This window comes from Aristolochia californica, unplaced genomic scaffold (assembly GCF_029961685.1).
Source record: "Aristolochia californica isolate CCGP_79_NKW_82.1479 unplaced genomic scaffold, dmAriCali1.0.hap1 SCAF_1, whole genome shotgun sequence".
Taxonomy (NCBI): Eukaryota; Viridiplantae; Streptophyta; class Magnoliopsida; order Piperales; family Aristolochiaceae; genus Aristolochia; species Aristolochia californica.
The window spans coordinates 55,213,882-55,239,409 of NW_027181770.1; the positions used below are offsets into that span (position 1 = coordinate 55,213,882).

The window sequence follows — 25,528 nt, forward strand, 5'->3', positions numbered from 1 at the left end:
TGACCATTTTAGACCAAATGGCTACCGAAGCATGGCGTGTTTAATCAAAATTTAGAGCCTCATATATATATAAAGCTTTATTTGTCCAAACTTCGGACTAACAAAACAACAAAAGGGTTCCACGAGTTTTAGTCTGCCCCTCCAAATATTACGTAACAACTTCAACCGGATAGCTTCACCCTTGTGCAAGCCACAGTTTTTGCATAATTTTTACGAGTAATCTAATCTAGCCTAAAAAGTAGGTAATCACAGACTCTAGAAATCTTCCTTCCTCGAAAGTCAGCTTGAGGACATGTAAACGGTTCTTTACGCATCTATTTAAAGCAACAAGACAATGAACACCATGGATCTTCGTCCCATAGAAGCTTCTCAGTTACCAAATAATGAAGGAACAAGATGATAAATGAGATAGTGTAAAGAAGCCAACACTGAACATTGCAGCAGGAAATCTAGAGGGGAGGAAGGGAATGATCAATATGAACTTCCAAAAGATCATTTGGGTTCTTTTCCAAGAAGGCCTCTTAAAACTATCTGCCATTACTAAATCGCTGCTGCTACAATCATGCATCTACCCTACTTCAATTCAAAAAACACAAAAACAAAATTCAACTTGTGTAGCAAGGCTACATTTGAGGTCTTCAAATTATCTCCAAGAAAGTGAATTTAACTCAAAATACAATACACTCATGGAGTACCGTTGGAGTTCATAGACAAAGATGCACTGCAAAAAATAGTATACCTATTGAGTATTAACTTGAAAAACAAACTAAGCTGAAGATGCACCACTTCGCAGGGCCCAACTCCTAGATTTCCGTGGTGCCAACTGAGTTTCAGGCTGCAAAATTCAAGAAAATTTTTCAGTATATCATGACCAATCTGGTAGCAATTTGGCAGGCAGTTCAATATTTTGGTTTGATTCAACATCACACCATAAAGTAGACGTTAATCTCAACAAATTCCTGTAATCCATGAGTACGGAGCATCCAACCAAAAGACCTTGCTTCATATAAAGATGAGGAAAGTACTCTAGAAACAAAACTGGACCAATTAACCTATACAGATTTAGGTTCCTTGCCTAAATTACTCTACAAAAAACGGAATAGACTATAAGACCAAAAAAATAGTCTAGATTTAGGGCAACTAAATACAAAAATTCTTCCAGAAAAAAATGATTATGAAATATATAAGCTAGGTTCTATAAACTTACCTCCTTCTTAACACTTTCTTCTTTCTCGGACAAAATTAATTCAATGTGACATGGGCTGGACATGTATGCTGTGGAGAAAAAATTACCAAAGCACAATCAAACACTACTATAGACTCAAAACTAACTAGGAGAACATGACAAGACTCACGATTGATCCTCCCATGAGCACGGTAAGTCCTACGCCTCTGTTTTTGTGCTTGATTGACTTGGATGTGACTAACATAGAGAGCATCAACATCCAAACCTTTGACCTAACAAAATGAAATGACATAGTAAGCCCATAAAAACCAACATTCAATCAAGTAAAGTGTATAATAACAAAGACCACATACATCAGCATTGCTTTCTGCATTTTTAAGAAGATCAAGAATGAACTTTGCCGATTTAACTGGCCACCTTCCCTGCCCATTGGAGTGCCGTGACTTGGCTTGTGCAGTTCGGCCAACCCCACGACAGAATCTCCGGAAGGGGATTGCCTGCTTATGCACAATTACATCTTCCAGATAACGTTTTGCCTTGACCAATGGAAGTTTTCGGATTGCTTGAGCAGTTTCCCGGGTATTCTAAGGACAAGACTAGAAAGAGTTAGACTTGATGAACCAATTCAAATTTAACAAATAACAACACAGCAGCCTAATAAGCAGAGACGAAAAAGGGGAAATTATTCCCTATGAACCTAAATACAACAATAAGCTGCTCGAAAGAACCAATATTCACCCACTAAATATCCTTGACAGGTACAGGTTAAAAAAAAAAAGGTAGAGAAACATGATAATGAAGAATCACCCTTCGTTACGTCAAGTAGCTTGAGCAGTACATTACAATAAATTAATTTTTAGAGGTTATTTAATTTGTACAGGACAATATCACATTCACCATTATTTCAGAAAGTAATGCCTTGACCATACTTTAGTTATATACTTTTGCACGTACAAGTGGAAACAGACAGAATCAATAAATTACTTAAAGACTGCCATAACACCACTTAGACCACTGCTTAACAATGGAGATTCGTGCAACAGCCAATGTACTGGAGCAATAATCTCCAACTAGCTTTTCCATACGTTCAACGAACTGTCATGCAATACCAAAAGTACTGCCTTTTGAAAGGCCAAACATTTAAAATATCAGAAAATAGCCTAGAAAATGAATGTATATCTCAAAGCTAAAGAAAGGTACAAAACCATAAATACGGTAATTCATAACCCATATCCATTGAGCTCTACTCGTTACATAAAATTGCCAACTGAACCTATTGTCAACAAACGTTCACTTTATAAAAGTGGAAATAATTTGAGCTCTACTCATTATGTAAAATTGCCAACTGAACCTATTGTCAACAAACGTTCACTTTATAAAAGTGGATATGGTTTCAGTAAAGTCCATGTTCAGAGAAACAAACAGATCACAGCCTTTGCCTCCATGTTTTTAAACTTCCAAAAAGTAGAACATGTTTTATAGCTATGTAAATGGATAGAAAAAGACTTTCTTTGAGGATTTCTTTACCCAAAACAGGAATGCATTATGCTCTTCATGTTCTGCTTGACCAGCGACCATCATATTATTTTAGTTATTTACGATATTTAAATATTTGATCACAAAACATCATTATTAGAATTGCAAGCGACACAGACGCCCAGGATAATAAGGTGAGAAAGAGAAAAAAATGAATGCCTAATGAAATAATAAAGGAAATCAATCATTTACTATTGAAAGCCAAAAATAATGAACTTAAAGAGTTCAAAACTAAAAGAAGAAATAATAGAACAAGCATATTCACAAACCTTGAAATGCACCCGAAGATCCGACCCCCGGGCCTTGCAGGCTGTAAACAAAATACAAACAAGAGATCAACAAAATCAGAAATCAAAACAACAGAAACCGCTTACGAAACAAATAAGCTATTCTCAGTAGAATACAGGTCTAAAAACACAAGCCAGCCAAAGTGTATGAAAATGCAGGACGAAGAAAAACAGAAAAGGAGAGATTAAAAGAAACCCCACTCACCTTTGGTTGGGTTATCAGGTTCTCTCGAGTACTTCACCTGAAAAGAAAGAGAGAGTTAGATATTCGAAAACAACGGATGACAGAGAAAGTAGTATGTAAAAAGAGAAGGGAAGAAGTCCAACCATGGCTGCTCCGGCGTTGAAGTCACTCTAGGCAAGCGGGATGCTGGAAATGAAAAAATGAGATGTCAGTTCCTTAAAAACCCTAACCCTAGAACCAGAGACCCGACCGTGTTTTCGTGGTGCCTGTTGCGCTTCTGCCACTGAACCCAGGAGCCAAACCGGACGGTTCAGCCCTGCAACTATGAAAAAGGCGGCATAAAAGAAAGCCCCTCATAAGCACGGACTTGAACCAATCTTATTTTTATGTTGCAATCGGGCCCTTGGGGCCTTTTGTGGGCTATTTGGAGGAGGCCTGAATTAAATAGTTCTTCTTTATAAGCCCACTTATAAAAGATAAATGATTAAAATACCTTTATTAGTATGTTAAGTTTTGTAATAAAGGTATTTTAACAAAATAGAGGTGTTCAAAAGATCTTTTGCATTATGAATTTGTTGCTCAATTCATTAAGTGGTCTTAATAGGTCCATATTAGCTGAGCCTATTTTTTATATAATAAATATAAAGAGAGAGAGAGAGAGAGAGCACTAATCGGATGCGAAATACAACTAATTTGATCATGCTAATTCGTAGTGTATACTATTAAGTTTAGAACAAGATTAAGACAAAAAAATTCTTGATTTAATGGGTCCATAACATTTATATACATCAACACGATCACTTTTGAGTAGCTTATTAAAACCCTAGAATCCATACGTTAATACCATGTTAGATTCTACGATTTAATGTGTAAAAGAGTAGAGTAAAAGGGAAGGAGGAGAAGAGAAGAACAGAAGAAAAGATAATAATAGAGGAGAGAACTAGACTTAGAGAGAGCTCAATTCCTTAAGGTTTAAGAAACAAGGAGAGCTCGACCCTAATAAACGTGAAAGAAAAGAGGGACTGAAAGCCCTACAAAATCACAAGTACTAAAAAATGAGATAACGATCAAATTCTCCTTTTCACTAACTATTTTTGGAAATAATAATGGTCAAATTCTTATCTTCTTTTCTTTTCCATGGGGTTCCAAACAGACCCTAAGATAATGACCAATGGTAGGTTTCAGTGAAGTCTTGACCTCGTGTACTAATGGGTATTTCCGGTTCACGGTTATAGAAGAACTGTTCATTGTTCTTTTCTGCAAGGAGCCTCAAGGAGTTGCTCATGTTCAGATAAAACTTGTGCCTGTGCTTATGGAAATGGACGTTTTGAGTGTCCACTGATGTACATGATCAAACAGCGACTAACTGAAAGAGGAGGTTGACTCTGGATACACAAGCAAAATCTCTTTCATTATGAGGCTACTATACAAGAAGATTGAAAATAAAGAAATAACTCTCACAACATTCAGTAGTCCTGTCATCCTTATTCCTCACAGCTATCATGGGACCATAAATGAGCATGATCTCAAAACTGCAAGTCTGCAACCTAACCCATAAAAGTATGACTGAAAAACAAAACTTCAGAAGAACCAGATGATGAACATGAAGTTCTAAACACATGAACTAAGTCAAAATAAATAGCTGGAGAAGAAAGTTGAATAAGCAGTGACATCGACCCAGCTAGGAAAAAGGCCCTTTAATTTCCTTGAAGAATCCACAAGATATTGGTCAAGCACGGCAACATCCACTCTAAGAGATTCTGAACAATTAGCCTGAAACGTTTAGCAGAAAGCAAAGTTAAAATCCAGGATAAATGAAAATAGACAGACTACGACTAGATCCTTCCAATTGTTCAAAAGAGCTAATAAATGGGGGATGGCAATTCTGTCCTTTCCAAATATCTATCAGATGAACAGACAACAACACACACGCCCACCCACCCACCCACCCACACACACACATATTTACACACTTGTCAACCACTCTTTAAACTTGAACACTCACTTCTAACCAGAATCTCCAGTTGTCGTAGCTCCTCCCACTAAGTCTACAGATGTATGAATAGGGGGCACCTTTTACCACTTCAGGAGCTGAAAAAAATTAGGAAACAAAGCTTAAAACATGTAACCACATAGCCTGATATAAAATCAACTGTAGAACATATGTTCCCTGTCAATCACCTGGAAGTTTATTTCCAGCAAATGACCAATTTGACAGTGGTCCTGTGATGTTAAGAACTGCAACCCACACTTCTTCTAAAGACCTGAACATAAACATAAAATATCAGTTACACATACGAAACACAGATGAGATGAATAGGTGTTAAATGGATGCACACATCTTAGTGCATCCTCCCAAGACAATGATCATCATAGAGAGCCTTATTCCTATCTTTGGACCAATATGTATGTAAATACGTACCCTAAATGCAGATCTAGGTAGATTTTGCGAAAGCCAGACTTAGAAACAGTGGAAGGCATATAAGAATATAAGTGAGGAAAAGATCTATAATGCTCTAGGATGTCCTCGCCTATTGTGGGAAACTTTAAGCTTCCTGTAAACAAGAAAGGTACTGGATAGAGAGCCTGCAAAGGACCACAAATCCATTACAGATATGCTGACAAATTATTTAAACAGTAGGCTTGTAGTAAAAACAGTAAATGATCATGTAATAGACAGTTCAAACAGTCTAAGAAAGGTGCAAGACTTAATAGGATGATGTTACTGCAGCTTGCTTGAACCAGAAACAATTCATATCATATTCCAACATCATGAAGACAACCATCTGAGCAAGCAACTGATACTGTCACTCCATAATAAGATCATAGAAAACAAAAAATGAATAACCTGTAAATTTGTGGGAACTTTTCACCAAAAATGCATTGCCACAGCACGCACTAATGGAAAATTTGTAGCTAACTGTAGCCATTAGTCAATGAAACCAAATAATTCCAAGTAATATGTTATGGGCAGAGAGTTCAGACCAAGTTATAAACCTAAAAGTGAATTACAGAGCATAGAGACTTTCATGGCAGACCAGCTAGCCCGAGCTGGATTAACTTAGATTTGGTTGTGGGGAGATTCATTTCCTCTAGTAGATCCCACATGATGTATTTTGGTTTTTACCTTTCTTTTTCTCTGTGTAGCTACCCTGGCTAGTTTTTTTGTATATTTTTCTATTGCATTAACGAATTTCTCATTATTTTTCAACTAAAAAAAAAGTGGACTACAAAGCCCATTTTCACTTGTTTCCACCCTTTTCTACCTAGAGGACCATAAATACCTCATAATGCTGGTGAACTGTAGGTGAAATATACACCAATGGAGCAAAATAAGCTGTGGAAACAGGTAGGACATCAGTTTTAAGCTTAATTTTTTCCTTTTTTTGTATCGGCAGCATCTCTTTCCAATTGCTTTAAACAACTAAAGAAATTTAATAATAACTACTTTCTGCATGGACACCACAATCTGAGAGTCGATGAAAGTACTTAAATTAACTATAGGAAGACTCAAAAATTAAGTACACTGAGAAACAACTATTCACAAGAACAAGCAACTAGTATCTATCTAAGACTAGTAGAAGTATGACAATACTAAGACTAAATGGAGGGAAAATCATAGAGTTATCTATCTAAAGAGAAAAATCACAAGCAGAATCGCACAATACAGGGTTCCCTCCTGATTAAATCAATAGTCAAGTACAATATGAGTCCACAACCACAGCACATTCTAGGTCGGAAATTAGGTATAAGTATGAAGAAGTAAAGAGATTCAGTATGTTTTACGATCCGGTTGTCCTTATGATATAAAACATATTGAAAGGCTGCAGCATACAAAAGCAATTTTATACAAGCCAATATGGTTTGTTGCACTCAGAGAACATCCTTAGAGGATAGCCATGATCGACCAGCAACATTAAATATAACACAATAATATGAAGGGAAGTTGATAAATGCATACTATCCATGAACTTGGATCAGAGTGAGAAGCAGTCTGTAAAGACCCAGAATTAATCTGTAGCTCCTTGGCTGCATCTGGTGAATACTTGAAAAGAAAGGCCAGGGAATTGGGATCTACCACAGAGACATCATAATTGGAGCCTAGGATTGTATTTCCATCTGTCATATAATCAGAGAAATGTTTAGAACAGAGACACAGACAAAAAAGCATGCAAAAACCAAATGAATGAAGAGTCAAAAGATGATGTGGAAGTCAAATTTTAAATGTCACATGCCTAAGAGAAGCATGAAATATGCATAAAAATACAGTTCGATGTACACATTAATCATGGTTATAATATCTTAGAGCTACATGAAGTAGAAAGAGGATAGACGGGAGAGAAGGGTAGTGCAGGGAAATTTTAGATTGCAGGAACTTAGTAGAGAGAACAAGACAAGGGGAAAAAGAGAGAAAGCAAGAAGAAATAAAAAAAGAAGAGAGTAGAAGAAAATAAACAAGAGAAAGAGATTGTTGGGCAGCACCAGACTTGACCCTCAAAGATCTTATTTGTAAACAGTCTTTAAAGAAAAGGATTATAGCTATACTCCTGAATAAAAGCATAGAATGAGGCTAAAGCAGTTACTTATCTAAGACCTTCTACCTCTTTATCTAAGTACCTGGTCGAGTTGAGATAGTAGGAGATATTCACCAATAAAAATGTAATTAGAAAGAGACTCCAATTAGCAATCGCAATAGTTTCGTATTACAAAGTAGAAAATATTCACCAATAAACATTATTTTTTGCTTTTTGAATGAATTCCCTCCGCTGAAAAGTAATTGTAACCTAAGCCACAAACATTATGAGGTTTCCTAATTGAGATTTTAAAATCTAAAAGAATGATAAGAGAGCTCCTTTTTTTTTAATAAATAATGAGAATTTTATTAAATAGAAAAGACAAGAGAATACAAGAGCCTCAAAGAGCAAAATGAAATGAAAATCCAAACAATAAGTAACAAAGTTAGAAATGTTCTAGTGGTCTTCTACCTCACATTGTGGCAAATGGCTGTAATTGGCCTTTGTGACCATTAATTGTAAGTGATGTTTGGCTGATTTTATAGTGGATTGAACTCTAAAGTGTGAAGACACTTGGAGAGTGGATTAACAGCCTGAGTTTAGATTATAAACCACTACAAATCTCATTGTCATATTGTGGTTGTGTGATTTGCAATAGTTTTCAAAATTGTAATTGGTTTTCCAAGTTGCATACTGCATGATTGCATTTGTGTACCTGCTAGGAGAAGAATTGGAAAACTATTGCATGGTAGATATAGAGAACTCAGAAGTAAAGAACCTCTCTTTAAAGACTGTCACAAGTCAGAATTCTCCCCAACATGGCAGTCCAACTGAAAATCTTCATTTTGGGAAGGCCAGAAAGGGTAGGCAACAGAAGGGTTGTGAATTGGCGGTCCTGAGAAGGATCCATTGGCTGAGTGGCTACAAATCATCTTATCTAACTGGTTGTGCTTGAGGTGCATCTGCTCCAGGTCTGTATAAGACTGCATATCTCAATAGACTCGTCATTGTTAAAAGCAATTAACTCCAATTAACTCCCTGAAAACCTTACGTTAACAATGATATTGGATAACAGGGTTTCCTATTTATTGGCAAGTTTGAATAGCCAAGAATAGCATAATTTCAGGGGAGTGTTGTTGACCCAAAGATCAGGTCAGAAGCTCAATCGATTCCATTGCCCACCAAGAAACGGACATGAGGGGTGAAGAGGTTGAAACAGTGATAGATGCACCTTCAGACCAAAGAAAGCCTACTCAAAGAACCACCTCCCACACCACTTTGTGAGAAGAGCCAAATAAAAGTCCCTCATTCTTTGAATTCCCAATCATCCCTTTTTTTTAGGCTTACAGACAGCAGTCCATTTTACTCAATGGCGTTTGAATCCATCCAAAGATCCCTTCCATAGGAAACTCCTCATAAGCTTTTCAATGGAAGTAACCACACAGGGGGAAATGAAGGAAAGGAAGATAATAGGTAGTCACACCCACATGGCTGGATTGAATGAAGGTCAGTTTTCCAGCTGTGAAGATAAGACACCCTCTCCATAAAGATAGATATGTTTGGATTTTCTCTAACAAGGTTCCAACAATTTTTTTCCATTCTGCCAGAGAAGAGGTAGCCCAAGGTAAACTCCTGGGAGAGAACCAGAACTACACGCCAATTTAGCCACCATATCATCCAAGTTGGCTTGCAGAACATTGAAGCCGTAGAAGGTTCATCTTACTCCAATTTATTTTCTGGCCAGGGACTAACATGAAAATGCTATGAAGAACTTCCTCCATGGTGCCCTATCCAAAAATCACTGTGTCATCCACAAACTGCAAAATGGCTTATCCAGTCTCTCATCGTCAAAGAGGGGTTTGAGCCAGTTTAGTTGTGGTGCTAGGCAGAAGAGACAAATGAGACCTTCAACAACAATGTTAAAAAGGAGTAGTGAAAGGGGATCTTCCTTGTCAAAGTCCTCTAGATCCCCTCAACTACCCACAAGCATTTCCATTGATGATAACTGTAAAGTTGGGTCCAGGCCTATCCCAAAATGACTAGCCAACTTAGGAAACTTCTTTTCCAACTAATAAACGCAAGATCTTCGTACTCACTAATCCATGTGGAACAATTCCTTAACACTCCCCCTCATGTGTAAGTCCTCTTTTGTGGCTCTACAAGTGGATAATTTAGGTGTAAGCCCTCTTTTGTGGCTCTACAAGTGGATAATTTTAGGTGTAGGCCCTCTTTTATGGCTCTACAAGTGGATAGTTTTAGGTGTAAGCCCTCTTTTGTGGCTCTACAAGTGGATAGTTTAGGTGTAGGCTGTCTTTTGTGGCTCTACAAGTGGATAGTTTAGGTGTAGGCCCTCTTTTGTGGCTCTACCAGTGGATAGTTTAGGTGTAGGCCCTCGTTAGTGGCTCTACAAGTGGATAGTTTAGGTGTAGGGCCACTAAGAGTACTTGCTCTAATACCATGTAAAGTTGGGTCCAAGGCCTATCCCAAAATGATTAACCAACTTAGGAAACCTCTTTTCCAACTAATAAACTCAAGATCTTCGTACTCACTAATCCATGTGGGACTATTCCTTAACAATAACCAAATATAGTTTAGACGAGATGGAATTCTGAATCCAATGTCTCCTTTTGTTTCCAAATCTCATGCTGTATATTGAGGAATCAAGGCATCTTCAGCATACTCTATCACATGCTTTCTCAAAATTGAGGTTCAGCATTGTTTGAGGACTAGTGATATTCTTGAACAGTCGATTACCTCATGGACCTCCACGGCTGTGGTAACTCTGCCCTTTGCTAATGAGGTGGGGCAAAACGAACTTGCATCTATTGGCTAAACCTCTGGATATGATTTTGTAAGCACCAAAGATTAGGCTGATTGACCAGAAATCACAAAACCCTCTCAACATTCTCTTTCTTTGAAATTAACACAATAAATGAGGCTCCAAGGTTCCAAAACGTTATTGTCCATCATGTTTCAACTTCATTAACAGTGAAACCCCACACAGCTCAAAACAACTCCCCATTGCATCCATCACTGGAGCTTTGTTGAGAGGCATCTCAGTGAAAGCTATCTATACTTCTTCCATCGTGAAAGGCACCACAAGGCCAGTCCGTTAAGTTTCAGTCAGGCATTTCAGGGGTGGATGGTTGAACAAAGTCCTATTGCTGCATTCCTCTATGTATAGGCCTGAATAAAAACTTAAAATCTCGTTAGTGATGGCAGATCTATCAGACATCCCTCCAATTTGGAGAGAATTAATTCTGTTAGATCTGTGGTGTTCTGATGCAATTGAGTGAAAAAAAAATGGGTATTTGCATCCGCTTCTTTCAACCAATGGTATTTGGAACATTGTTTCCAATTGATCCCATCACAATTGATCAAATTCTTTAATTTAGAGAAAGAACAATTTTATCATTGAATTCAGAAGAGGAGAGAGATCTACCTTCTTCAAGAAGATCAAGGGAGTCAACCTGTAAGTGCAGGGCAGTCATTTGGGTAGAAAGAGATGCTTGAGTGGTTCTGGACCAGGGTTTGAGATTATTCTTCTATACCTTCAATTTCATTGCTAGAATACTCCCTTCAGGGCCATCAACGGCAGCCTCATTGCACCAAGCTTCCGTGAATTTACAACAGTCTTTATCTTCTAACCATGTGTTTTCAAAATGGAAAAGTTTCCTTCACCAACCGCTTGATTTGGTGTTAAGCCTCACTACTTCATGTAAACACTCCGCAAAATCCAACATTATTTGCCAAGTCTCCTCGTCATACTAGTGCTTCTAACTTTGAACACAATCTGGCAGAAAACATGTCTGAAACCCTTTTTGACTTGGTAATTTTACTTAGGCAACCTTTTTTTACTTTGCCCTTCCCTTTCATCGCAGGACATGCTTCCTCTGGTTGGAGAGTATTGAAACTTTCGCCTTCACACTCCCCTATGGTCTCATCAGTGGTACTGATTGATGATAGGTGTTGAAGATGAGAGGGACCTGAAGCATCATCCTTAGGAAAAGTGGAGTTATTAGTTAAGTGCTGGTGCTCCGAGAAATAGAAGTATGCATGATTTTGGCAGAGCAGTGAATGGGGAGGCTTCTGCATCTTTCAGGCAAGAGGATTCTGGTTCTCCGGGTAGCCTCTGGATTTGTTTCTTCCTGGCATATGTTTGAGAGAACACAAAAAAGACTGAAGGGGGGAGTGTTGTTTTTACGTGGGGTAGTGTTTGTAGGAAATGGTGTTGTGCTTTCTCCAACTTCCCCACTGGATGGCTGATTGGTTTGGTCAGTGGTTGTCGTAATTGAAGGCTGACTTGGTTTATGGTTAGGTGAAGTGGAAATTAATGGGGAGCGTGGGTTATGAGAATTATGATGGGCTGATAGCTGTCGGGTGGTGTTGATGTTTGTCTGATGCTTTGATGAGTTTGAAGGAGAGTTTGCTGCGGCTGTATTTTGGTTGTTGGTTGTTGGTGGGTGGGTCAAAGGAATTTAATGCTGGCAATTGAGGATCAGTTGGTTTGCGGACAAGGGGTTGGGGGTGGTCAATGTTTCCAGGCTGCAATTAGTTCACCTGACTGCTGACATTAGTTGCAGGCAATGAATTTTCATCAGGTGTTTGGCGGAAGTAACGCACAGGAGCTCAAACTTTGATTTCAAAAATTTTCTTCACTGTAAGGAACGAAATGAGTTAAAGATGGGTCATATGTCTGCTCCATGCCATAATTACAAGTTGTGCCAAGACAAAAGAGGAAATTGAGGGGGGAAACCATCTATAAAGGACAAGGGAGAGCTCCTTATTACAGAGTGATAAGCCATATTATAGGCAAATTCTACCCATGGAAGGAAGTGACACCACTTGATTTCTATTAAATTCTAGGGTTTAATCCATAGGTAACTAGTTTTGAGAAGAAAAAGAAGAAAGAAGAAGGAAGGAAGAAGAGAAGGTGAAGAGAAGAGAGCTTGTGAGAAGAGCACGAGTTTGAGAGCGAATGAGCCTCCTCCCCCTCACTATGTTACTTATATAGGTGGATGTCCTAGTATATAAGCAAATAAAAAAATAACTCAAAACTTGTAACTAATTACAACCTATGCTAGTCACTCTCTTAATAACATGATATGCCACTTGAATGTCTTCAATACCCCCCCTCAAGCTGGTGAAAAACATCAAATATTCCCAGCTAGGTGCATGTATCTGTGAGTGACTTCGTAACAATAGCTTTTGTGAAGATGTCTGCCAATTGATTCCTTGAAGGAATATATTACATAGATATTAACCAGGCTTGGAGTTTTTGTCAAATGAAGTGATAGTCTGTCTCAAGACGGTGGGAGTCTGACAATAAAGTCCAAAGAGATAACTTCCCATACAGGCTGAAGAGTAGGAAATGGTTGGAGCAAGTTAGCAAGTGAGGTAGTCTCGTATGTTGACCATTCACACACATCACATGCTGCTCAAATTGTTTCACATCTTGTTCAAGACTCTTCCAAAAGAAAGCTGCCTTTTCTCTATGATACATGCACAAGAAGCCTTCATGACCAGAACAAGAAGCATGATGACACTCCATTAGAATTGCTTTGATGGTCGTCCTTTGGAAGAACAACCCACTCCTTGAAGAGGAGCAGTGAGTCATTGAATGTATGGTAAAGAAGTAGGCATTTGACCATGACACAATTTATGAACTGGCTTCTGAATGTCGGGGCTGAAGCATAGGCCTACTTTATTGTAAGGAACAACAAAGGAAGGTGGAGAGAGCAACACTGTCCAGAGAGAGCATTGGCAATAGTATCGTCTTGTCCCTTTTTATACACCATCTTATAGTCAATGCCCAACAATTTAACTAACCGTCATTGCTGGAGACTAGTGATCCTTTGCTCAAACAATTACCTAAGAGATGTATGATCAGTCCTGAACTGAAATTTACAATCCAATAGTACGGGCGCCGGTGCTGCACCTGGAACACATACATTTCCTTCTCACATGTAGATGAAGGCAGCATGCACCCCTCAAACGCCAACTAAAGTAGGCGATAGGGTGCTCCTGCTGCATCAACACAGTCCCTGTTCTCGAAGTGTCACATTCAACTAAGAATGGCTGAGAGAAGTGCTAGCTTCGGGGAGGAGCTCATAATCATCTTCAAGTTGCTGAAGTTTAGTGTCACTTCTTTTGTCCACACAAAGGTGTTCTTTTTCAAGAGGGTTGTCAGAGAGCTGCACAAGGTTGTAGTGCTGGACAAAATGCCTGTAATATCTTTTTAACACGAGAAACCTGGACCTACTTGACTATATCTAACAAAGGCCATTGCACCATAACCTTGATCTTCTCAACTTTGGCTGAAACTTCATCAGCCAAGATCACATGCCCCAAATAATTGACCTCCAGTTGGCAACAGTGTACTTCACTCTTAATTAGTGTTAGCACAAAGTTTGTGAAACTTGAATCAAATGACCCACGTGATCCTCCTCAATCGAGCAGCTCTAAACAAGAATATCGTCAAAGAGAGCGAAACTTCCTCAAGAACAGTCCGAACAAGTCATTCACCAGACCTTGAAAGGTAATCGGGGCACTGGTTAGGCCAAACGACATCACCAGGAATTCATTGTGACCTTTGTGAGTCCAGAAACCAGTCTTTTCTTCATCTCCTTCTGCCATCCAAATTTGGTGATAGCAAGCCCACAAATGTAGTTTCAAGCAAACTGTAGCTCGAAAGAATCCATTACAGTCTGTTAAGTAATTCATCAATGAAGGGAAGTGGATACTCATATTTTATGGTAATGTTTCTTAAAGTGCAGTAATCTATACAAACACCAAGATCTGATCTTCTTCTCGACAAGGAGAACTGGTGAAGAATATGGACTTTTACTTGGTCTAATTATGCCCTCTCATAGCATTCCTTGAACCATCCTTTCAATTTCTGCCTTGTGGATGTATGGATATTGGTATGGCTGAACATTTTTCGGTGAGGCACCTAACGTAGTAGGTATCTTGTGATCATGCCCTCATCAAAAGGAGGGGGGGGGATGGGGGTGGATAACCCCTTCACTGCATAACATCATGAAGACATGTAAGACTTCAGATATTTGAGGCATAGAGATACCTAGTCATGCATCACTGAGCTGGCCATCAATTGAAAGACTACCACTCCCTCAAAATCAGAGGAAAAATAACCGATTGCTTCAAGAGCCAAGGCCTCATGTTCTTCTCTTGAATAGGCCTCCCATCAAACCTTCTTGTCCGATAAGGTGAATTCTAAAGTCATTTTATTGAAGCTCCACAAACTTTCTCCAATTGTGCACAACCATTGCATCCCAGTCGTGGGCAACAAATAAAATGTGATCACTGTATACCTCTACTTTATCAACTGACATTTTTTCTCTTTGCTGAACAAGAAAGTCTTTTGTCATCCTCTACCATAACTAAAAACAGAGAGATTTGAAGGAGAGTAAGATCCAACCTTTTTCACCATTTGATCACTGATGGAAGTTGTGAGTGTTTCCGCCATCTATCAGCACTCAGACTCGCTGCTGCTTAATGAACCTTTACAACGTCGTATTATGTTTGCTTTATGATGCCCAATAGGGCATGCAAAGACAATTCAGGGTTGATGACCTCATCCTCAACGAGCTCATCCTCACTATGTGAATATAATTGATAACTTCATGCACTTACGACCGGAGGTGAATGTTTCATTACAATTGTAACAAAGCCCTAGGGAACTTCAAGCCTGTGTCAACCATTTAAAGGTCCATTTCTGTGTGCTCCCGTTCTAAACAATGCAGGTTGTAGAGGAGACTTGACTGATTAGGCACTGAGGAGTTGGTGAAAGGACCCTGATTCCTGCCTCTTGCAAGTGATCAAATTTAATCACATCAGTCAGTGTAGAGCTGGAAGAGGTAACTTCACCAATTCTATAGTTTAAGGCTGCATTCAAAGCAGCAGCCTTCTTGAACCTTTCCAACCATTCCTAAGTATTAGAGCTAATTCCATGAGTTACAAATAATTTAACAAAAACAAAAATTGGAGGCTGATCTTCCTCCAAAAACTCATTCCACATCAAGAACTGAGACCCTACACCATTCCATCATCACATCACAACCCATCTAATATTAAGCATTTTCGTATCAGAACTGTAACACACTATAAATTTGAGGTGGCCTTATGAGTAATTTACAAGAATAGGTTTCTATTGTGTTTTCTCACAGAACAAAAAGGAGAATCACACAAAAACAGAACATACATTATCAGATGCTAAGGCAAGGAAATACCTGCTGTGAAGAACGTATGCTGAAGAACAACCCGTTTAGGTGCTTCTTCACTGTATGGAAAGAACTGGGATGCCAATGCCAATGCAAGCACACTAAAATGTAGCAAGAACTTGACAATTGTAGACCTTGCTAACCAATGGCCAACAACAGGTAGCAATGGTCCCACACACCATCCTGTGACAACTCCAATTATTGCTGCCACAATAATGTCAGGGACAAGATATCCTGCAAAACATATTGAGGTTAAATCTAAATTCTACAATTAGGTTTTCTAGAGTGGCGAGAAGGGAGAAGGAGATGAGAGAGAGACTGGTGTTGTAGATATTTCTATGAAGCCACGGACCCATATTTCATACATTAAACCAATATAAAAGCCATTGTCATCCGGCTCTGTCCAGATTGTTAAGTTTTATGGTAACACACCATTTCCTATGAAAGCAGATAAAAAATATGGGAATAAATGCAGCATAAGTCATACACGGAGAACAAGCTCACATTTTATTCTTACTGGAAAGTGACTTGTTGAATTAAATGTGTATGGGTATTATAGTCTTTTTCTTTTTACCTTCTGTGTATTGTCCCTCTCAGAGTAGGAGAGTATTCTGTTGGGAGTAGAAGTTGGTCCATTTTTCAACTCATTACGATGTGTAATGAGGGAGTACAGGTGTGTTTAGTGTTGAGTGGTAATATTGTGATTATGCTGTAATTACAATTAAGTGAACAAGAAAACAGGTTAGAGGTCCTGTTTAGACCTATAAAGAGAGCTGCACATTAATGCAGCCTTCTTCTTCTCTTTCTCTCTTCTTCTCTCCTTCTCTCCTCTCTTTAACTCATCTATTGCCAATTTCTCCCAATATAATAATTATTGGTGCTTTTAGTAGATCTACATGGTGCATCTCCTATTGGAGAAATGCGGCCTTTAATGTCTTTCTGAATTTTTATAGTGAAATAAAAAATCAGTTTGGTGCTTCATTTCATGTGTTTAAATTTCATCAATCATCCCATGTCTATACTGCACTACTAACTAGGGCTGCAAAAAGGAAGAATCGTCATCTATTAGAAGTTCCACTAACCATACTATTTCAAATGCAGGTTAAAAAATCCTATTAAGGTGATACTTTCCTTATTGTATGTTTTCTTATCAATCAGATGATCTCATCAGTCTTAGTGGGACAAATTCCGTTAGACATCCTCAAGCCTCATGTAAAGTTGGGTCCAAGGCATATCCAAATTGACTAGCCCAGTTAGGAAGCCTCTTTCCCAACTAAAAAACCCTAGATTTTTCTACTCATTTATCCATTTGGAACAATTTTCCAACACTTCCCCTCACATGTGGGTCCTTTTCGTGGCTCCTACACATGGACAGTGTTAAAAAATAGTCCCACATGGATTAGTGAGTACAAAGATCTTGAGTTTATTAGTTGGGAAAAAGGCTTCCTAAGGTGGCTAGTCATTTTGGGATGGGCCTTGGACCCAACTTAACACAGTTTGTGTGGAGGCCCATCTACCAGCATTTGCTCTGATACCATGTGAAGTTGGGTCTAAAGGTTATCCTAAAATGACTAACCAATGTCATAGCTGATATTACCTTCTTCTTCTTTTTTTATAAAATTGATCATGTATTAAATGAGAAAAAGATTACAAAATAAGAAGGCTTCCCGAGACAACCATTGCGGGGAGGGAGGTCCCTTGTTTAGCAAGCCCAACTGCCAAAGAGTTGGCGGAACGGGGAACATGCGACCATGTACAAGTAAGTCTGGCAGCGAGGTCAGACACATGATGGCAAATAGGCCAAGTAAGGCTGGCAGCGAGGTCAGCGAGGTCCCTAAACCCTAGACAGCTGATATTACCTTCTCTAAAGATTTTCCCTATTTTTCAATGTCCAATGAGTCTCATACCACTTTCTTGATCAACTTGGGAGTTGTGTTACCTATTCTGATAGAGAATATTCCTAGCCTGATGTGTATTACTATTTGGTCAAAGTCAATGCTAGTTTATCAACGTAGTAAACCTCTAAAGACACCCTTCAAAATGGTCATCTTTGTAATCACTAAAGGTACCCACTTCTTCTTAGGCTCTTGAGGTAAGTAATATGGATCTCCCAATTGCTCTTCAAAAGAGTGTTCAAGCTGCCCCCCATCCCCCACCCGACTGCCATTGCTTGGCGTCTCATGGCTCCTTCTCAGTGAGATTCTTCCTCTGAAGTGCCTGCCACAATAGAATTCTACACAACTAACCATCTCATCAAGTGCAACAATACCTCTCTTGATCCAATTTACCTTTTTTGTGGTTTAGAGATTGAGACCACTTGTCACATCCTTCTGCACTGCACCTTCGCCTGGCAGATTTGGATTTCTCTGCTCAGTAGTATGGGTCTCAAGTTTTGCATCCCTCATGACTTGAGCACCATGTGTCGCTACCCCTCCGGGGTCCATCTACCCAACCTGGGTAAGCTCCTCTTAACTTCCTGTGTTGCTGACATCCCTTGGTTCCTTTGGAAGGAGAGGAACTCTCGACATTTTGATTGTGTCTCCCACTCGGCTGCTGAAGTCACTTATATTGCTATGGGCCTCATCTCCACTTGGATTCGCACTAGAAAGGAATTTGTGTGCCTTTCATGTGCACCTCTTCGTATCAACTTGAAGGCAATTGCTTAGATGTCCACTGCATCTCTCCCCTCCTGGGTGGCTGCTGGTCACTTTAAACTCAACTTTGATGGCGGTGCTCTCGGGAATTCTGGGATGGCAGGTTTCGGTGGGGCGATCATCGACCCAGGAAGCTCAACTATTATCTCCTACTCCGGACCACTCGGCATTGCTGACTCAACCACGTCTCGGGCCTTCTCCATGGCCTTCGCATCTTTCAAAATCTTTTCAGTGGTCCGCTCATTGTGGAAGGGGACTCCAAGGTGATCATTGGCTGGTGTTCCTCCGTTCATTCCTTCCATGGCATAATTGGCAGCAATTTCTTGATATTATGGACCTTGTTTCCTCTATTCCCTGCTTCTAGTTTCATGTTCTTAGATCAGCCAATTCGGCTGTAGACTCTTGTGCTAAATTGAGCCCCTCCCTTCAATCACTTGTTGTAAGGGGAGGGCTCCCTTGATGTATTTTCTTGCTCTCTTCTGAAATAAAATTATCACCATTTAAAAAAAAAAAGTGTTCGAGCTAGTATTGAATGTCCTCTCTCCCAATTTGTTTCCTTTGACTCATCGTCCTATTCTTTCAAATCATTGTCCTTATTATATATACTTCATTCCGTACAGGAGCTCTAATTTCTTCTGATTAGAAGCAGGCTATGGATGTGGAGATGGATGCACTTGATACGGGTACCTAGACATTGTGTGATCCACTACAAAAATGCCATCATGGTTGCCTTTCAATGGGTCAAAACTATGAAGTACAAAGCTGATGAAGCCATAGAAAAAGTATAAAGACCATGTCTGGGACACCCAATAATCCGAGTCATGTCAACCTGTTCGAGTTGAATCGCATTATTCGCTCACTGTATGCAAATGATAGTTCCTCTAGACACCAAAGAGAGCGTAAATCAATTCATAGTTATAGGATTCCTTCCTTCCAAGTATATTGATATTTTTGTTCAAAATAATGAGAAAAAACATATATAAGGGTGTATAATATATCTTTTTTAAACCAAGCTTCAGGTGTTGAAATTCTAGGTCTTACTCCTGTCTGTCTCTTCAATTTGGGAAAGGGACAGAATGAAGTATCTCTATTTTTCTCTTTCATTGCAACAAGCTTTGGGATGGGGACAGAGAAAAGAAAGAAAAACTTGTATTGTAGCTTTAATAGCTGAAATAAACATAAATTAAAGTGTTTCATGTTCTAGGATGCTAAAAAATGATAGTACGACAAAGGAAAGAGAAATCGGAGAAATGAAAGGGAAAGAGATAAAATGGGAGCTAAGTGTCAACCGAAAACCACCAGATCTAGACTAAAAACGCATAGATTTGATCAGAGTATCAGCATGCGACCAGAAGAGAGCTATAGAAAATCTATTTTCGTGCTTTAGGCTGGAAAGAGGAAACCAACCATTTATCTCCGATCTTTCTAGGCATATTAGGGTATTGGGGTTGAATCGCCTTGATTCACTACCCGAACAATATAGCAAGGATCAGAGTTTGGCGGTTCCACCCCCAACTCGAATGATCAACCTTAAAAAGTGAGTTGGCTTGTCCAAGACACAAGTAAACACGTTTTTTTTGTTTTTTGTTTTTGAAATGTTGATAATTTTATTTCAAACAAAGAGAAGATACATCAAGGGAGACCTCCTCTAACAACAAGAGATTGAACGAGGGGAGGGGGGGTTGCTAATTTAGCGCACAAATCAGTAGTTGAATTGGCTGATCTAAGTACATGAGACCAAGTACAAGAAATGGTAGATACAGAGTCCAAAATATCAAGAAAAATCCACCAAGGACGCCATTAGAGGAAGGATGAGGTGGAGCACCATCTGACGACAATCTTGGAGTCTCCCTCCATGATAAGGGGACCACTGAAGCGGTTCTGAAAAATTCGCAAGCCGTGAAGAAGACCGGAGAGCTCAGCAATTCTGAGAGGGCCAGAGTAAGAGAGGATGGAAGTGCCCCCTGGATAAAAAATCACCCCACCAAACCCAGGTTCCCAAAGGCGCTACCATCAAAGTTTAGCTTATAATATCCAAATGGAAGAGGCCCCCAAACAGCAACTCGGGGGGCAATGAGGACAAACATCTGAGCGATAATCTTCCAATTGGTTCGGATCGGGGCACAAGAGAGGCAAGCAAACTCTTTCTGGGTGTGGATCCAGGTAGATATGAGCCCAGTGGCGGTGAAGGAAACCTTAGCAGCAAAGCGGAAAGTACAGTCAAACCGTCTGGAGTTCCTTTCCTTCTAGAGGCACCAAGATATGGAGGGGTTGTCCTGGCCCTGTAGGATATAGAGGGGTTATCAATGACGATAAAGGAAACCTTCTCCTTTCTTTTTCCGGGCCAATTGGTGAATCAGACTCAACAACTGCCGAGTTATCTTGTTTATTTAATAGATTAAATCTTTTTCATCAACGGATGGTAGGTTCTCTTTACTTTGAAGGCGATTCAAAAGTTGTCATCAATTGGTGCAAGAAGTCTTGCAAACCTCCTAGGCGGCACTGGGATCTTTTTGAGGATATATGAAATTTAATTTCTCAATTGCAATGTAGTTGGAATTATATTCCTAGATCTGCTAATCACTTAAAAGATAATCAGGCTAAATTAGGTGTTTTCCTTCAACATCTTGTTGTGGAGGAAGGTTTTGTACAATAAGGTATGTATATTTTTCTTAGTAATATATTCACACCATTCTCTCTAAAAAAAAAAAAGTCAGTTTATGGAGTCTCCTTGCAAATTTCATCTTGAAGTAGCTCAAAGGATCTTATGGTATTTAAAGGGAGCTCCAGGCAAGGGTCTACTCTATACACCTCATGATCACCTCAAGATAGAAGTATACTTCAATGCAGAACGTGTTGGACTTAAATTGGACACAAAACCCACCACAGGTTTCTATGTATTCATTGGAGGCAACCTCATTAGTTGGAAGAGTAAAAAGCAAAATATAATGGCACGTTTGAGTTCGGAGGTAGAGTATCAAGCAATGGCTCATACTGTTAGTGAACTCATGTGGATTTAGTCAGTGCTAACAGAGTTAAAACTTGCTTTTGAAGACCTTATAGTGCTTAGGAGTGACAATGAAACAACCATCTTTATTGCAAGTAATTCTATTTTCCCTGAGATAACATCGCATATAAAAGTTGATCTTCATTTTGTGAGAGATGAAGTGATTAGTGACAAGATAATTACCTCGTATGTCAAGACCATTGATCAAATTGGTGATACATTCACAGAGCCTCTTGGGAAGCGAAACTTCTATAATTTTTATACCAAGCTGGAATTACATGACATATATACTCAAGTTTATTTTTATTTTTTTGAAATAATGCTGAGTTTTATTAAGGCAAAAGCTCAAGAGAGCATATTAAAAAGGAGGGAAGCCTTCCCCAATAATGAGAGATTGCTGGGAAGTTCCGAATTTTGCCAATTTATCAGCCAAAGAGTTGGCTGATCTAGGAATGAGATTCCAATTACAATGTGTAGAAGATACAATGTCAACAATACTATCAATGACAATGGCGCCAAGGGGGGAGGCTGTCCTTGGTACACCAACTAATAACCGCCTTCGAATCACCTTCAATGATTAACTTGCCATGGAGACGATTCCTGAATATTTGGAGGCCGAACAATAGAGCACTAACTTCAACAGTATTAGAATCGGCAATGTCCATCGGACCAGCATAAGAAAGAATAGGGTCTCCATTGTGACCTCTGAACACACCACTTGCTCTTGCTGGTCCAGGACATTCAATAGCACTACCGTCAAAGTTCAGTTTTATGCAGTCGCAAGGGGGAGGATCCAAGATAGCCATACTTGGAGCTCTGATGGGGCCAGACATATGAGTGATCAAATTCCAATTTTCCCCAAGGGAAACCCCCGATAGGGTGGCAAAATCCTTCTTTGTATGAAGCCAGCTCGAGATGATGCCGACGGCATGAGAAGCCGTGTTGTCTGGGGTGCTAGCTTTGGAGTTGAATCTCCGGTTATTCCGCTCGAGCCAAATGCACCATGGAACATGCACAAGACAAGACGAAGGAATTAACTTGTCGAGCCGAGGAAGGAGAATCCCTCAAACCATCTCAAAGGTGCCAAAGAGGTCCTGATGTAGCCCCAATTGGAGCCCGATATTCTGAAAGATCTTCATCCAAACTTGCCACAAAAATCCATAGTGTAAGAGTACATGCTAGACTGTCTCTTCGCACTCATCGCAAAGGGGACAAGAAAGATTGGGGGCAATGAAGCCTCTTCTATGAAGGTTGTCTAAAGTAAGAATTTGTTCTCTGATGGCTGACCACATGAAAAATTTGATTTTGCTTGGCTTTGAAAGTTTCCAAGCCAGATCCGCTTTGTGCTAATAAGTATTGCAGTCTTGCTTTCTGATATGAGAGTAAGCCGAAGTGACAATGAATCGGCCATTATTACTGGGCTTCCAAATCAGCTTATCAATTGAGTGCTCCTGGATAATAGTATTGCTGAGTTTGGTAAAAAGACAGCAAAAAGCCAACGATTCCTCATCATTTAATCCCTGATGGCACGGGAGACTCCACGAGTGATCACTCCATGAATCAGCCACAGAGCTAGAGAGGTCGCTTGCCACCCTATGCAGCCCCAGGAAGTCCTCCGAGAGAGATCGAGGGCCACACCATTCGTCCGACCAAAAGAGAAGGGTCATTTCATTGCCTGTGTGAAACGAGGTAGCATCTCTGAATACTATAAGGAGCTTGAAAACTGATTTCCATATCAGGGATAGGAGGCGAGCAGTGCCACTTTCTCTCCACCATGCAACCGAAAACTGAAGGTAAAATTTCACCATATTCCTCCATAAACTGTTATGCTTGTTGTTGAAATTCCAAATCCATTTGAGCATAAGAGCTTTGTTCATTTCTCTTGTAGGTCGGATGTCCAATCCTTCCCTATTATGAGGCATGCAAATATCCTTCCAACTGACCAGATGGTATCTGAAGGTATCTTCTAAACCTCTCCATAGAAATCGTCGACGGATGGCATCAATTTTAGAACAAATGGAGGCCGGACAGTGCATGAATGATAACAGATAATTTGGCAGCCCCGCCAGACAAGACTTGAGGAGAGTGAGACGCCCCGCTGTTGATAAGAGTTTACCCCTCCAAGTGGCTAGCCTCTTTTCAAACTTCTCAATGAGGGGGGACCATAGTGATGCCGAGGGCTGAGAATCAAAAAGTGGGAGCCCAAGATATGTAGTTGGCATATTTCCCACAGAGCATCCCAAATAGTCCGCCATATCCCGAAGCCTAGCTGGATCAATGTGATAGCCAAGAAGAGTGGTTTTTCCCCAGTTTATGTTCTGACCGGAAGCCAATTCAAATAATCCCAGCACGACACGCAATTTTCTGATCTCATCCATAGTACCAACCCCGAAGCAAATAGTATCATCCGCAAACTGGAGAATCGGAATATCAAAGGATGTGCAATTAGTCGTGGGGAGGAGCCATCCCATGTTCTTGGCCGAGTAGATCAAGGAGGATACATATTCTACCACCACATTGAAGAGTAGGGGGGAGAGGGAGTCTCCCTGTCTGATTCCCCTGGTTCCCTTAAAATACCCACAAATTGTTACGTTGAAAAGGACGGAGTAGCTTGCAGAGGAGATGCAGCTTTGGATCCAGAAGAGATATTTTTCTCCGAATCCTATCTTCCCCAGGAGGGTGTTCAAAAACTTCCAGTTAACTTTGTCAAATGCCTTTTCGAAGTCAAGTTTGAGGATGAATTTGGGGAGCTTTCGGACCTTGAAATGATGACTAAGTTCATGACATGCCATGGCTGAATCAATAATGTTTCTTCCCTTAATAAAAACACTTTGGCCAAGGTGAATGGCAATAGGGAGGATTGCCCTAAGACGACTAGCAAGGAGGCGCGCAATCACCTTATATGCACTGGTAGTGAGACTGATCGGCTGGAAGTCGGATGGCAGCTCTGCCCCATTTTTTTAGGGATGAGGGCGATGAAAGAGGCTCTGATACTCCTATATCTGATGTCATGCTGATAAAAGGAGCGGGCCATGTTAGAAATGTTTTCTCTGATGAAGGGCCAACAACGACGATAAAATTCCCTGTTGAATCCATCCGGGTCGGGAGCACGATCCAAAGGAAGACCAAGGGCTGCAACTTCAATTTCCCGACTAGAGAAGGGGAGCTCGATGAGACTAGCTGTAGCTGATGGAATAACCTGGAGGTTAACCCGTTGGAAGAAGGGTCGGAATGGCTGGTGATCAGAGTATAAATCTGCAAAAAAAATTCACCAGTGAGTCAAAAATAATGGCTCGGTCCGAGGTGGCCTCACTGTTGGACACTGAGCATGGCAATGTTGTTGGCCCTTCTTCGTGTAGAGGCGACTGCATGGAAGAATTTAGTATTAGCATCCCCATCGGAGAGCCATTTGAATTTTGCACGTTGCTTCCAGTGCACTAACTCGTTGTGGGCGAAGGCAATTGCCCTTGAAGAGTATACCTCTGAAAGACTTCCGAAGAAGAGAGACCTCTGACTTCCTCCTCAGAGTCGAGAGTGGCTATATAAGCAAGGGCATTGCTTCTCACAGCCGAGGAAGAGGCCTAAGACCTCAGCAGTGGTTTTAACATCTTGAGCTTGATTGGGAAGGTCCACCCGCTCCGACCAGCAACAGTCATATTCTCCCAAAAGGATTGGAGAGATAGATCAAAAGAGGGGTCCGCCATCCAATTATTATTGAATCTGAAAGGGAGGGGGGGGAGCAACTGCCAGAATGGGTATCAACCATAATCGGCCAATGATCAGAGATGACTCTATTGAGCACTTTGCCGGAGATGTTGGTATAGAGCTGAAGCCAATCATTGCTGGTTAAGAATCGGTCCAGCTTTGAGAGGGCATGGGGCTGCCTGCCATTTGACCAAGTGAAGGTCTTCCCAGATAGG

General features: G+C 40.2%; 2 protein-coding genes across 2 annotated transcripts in view; both read right to left on the reverse strand.

Moving 5' to 3' along the window:
* Positions 1 to 552: 552 nt before the first annotated feature.
* Positions 553 to 3,406, reverse strand: LOC137961536 (large ribosomal subunit protein uL22y-like). Its single transcript, XM_068808402.1, has 7 exons — positions 3,337 to 3,406; positions 3,215 to 3,251; positions 2,992 to 3,032; positions 1,540 to 1,770; positions 1,356 to 1,458; positions 1,208 to 1,275; positions 553 to 835 (listed from the first exon to the last, which is right to left on the reverse strand). Exons 1-7 carry the CDS (start codon positions 3,337 to 3,339, stop codon positions 767 to 769), a joined length of 552 nt encoding a protein of 183 aa, XP_068664503.1. The 5' UTR covers positions 3,340 to 3,406; the 3' UTR covers positions 553 to 766.
* A 1,177-nt stretch (positions 3,407 to 4,583) lies between these two features.
* LOC137961585 (uncharacterized) overlaps positions 4,584 to 25,528 on the reverse strand; it is a 71,053-nt gene continuing 50,108 nt past the window's right edge. Inside the window, exons 16-21 of the mRNA XM_068808405.1 lie at positions 15,957 to 16,181; positions 7,155 to 7,312; positions 5,616 to 5,779; positions 5,375 to 5,457; positions 5,199 to 5,284; positions 4,584 to 4,966 (exon numbers count right to left, since the gene is read on the reverse strand). Coding sequence (XP_068664506.1) covers positions 4,823 to 4,966; positions 5,199 to 5,284; positions 5,375 to 5,457; positions 5,616 to 5,779; positions 7,155 to 7,312; positions 15,957 to 16,181 — 860 coding nt within the window. The 3' untranslated portion in view covers positions 4,584 to 4,822. The remainder of the gene's footprint in view (positions 4,967 to 5,198; positions 5,285 to 5,374; positions 5,458 to 5,615; positions 5,780 to 7,154; positions 7,313 to 15,956; positions 16,182 to 25,528) is intronic.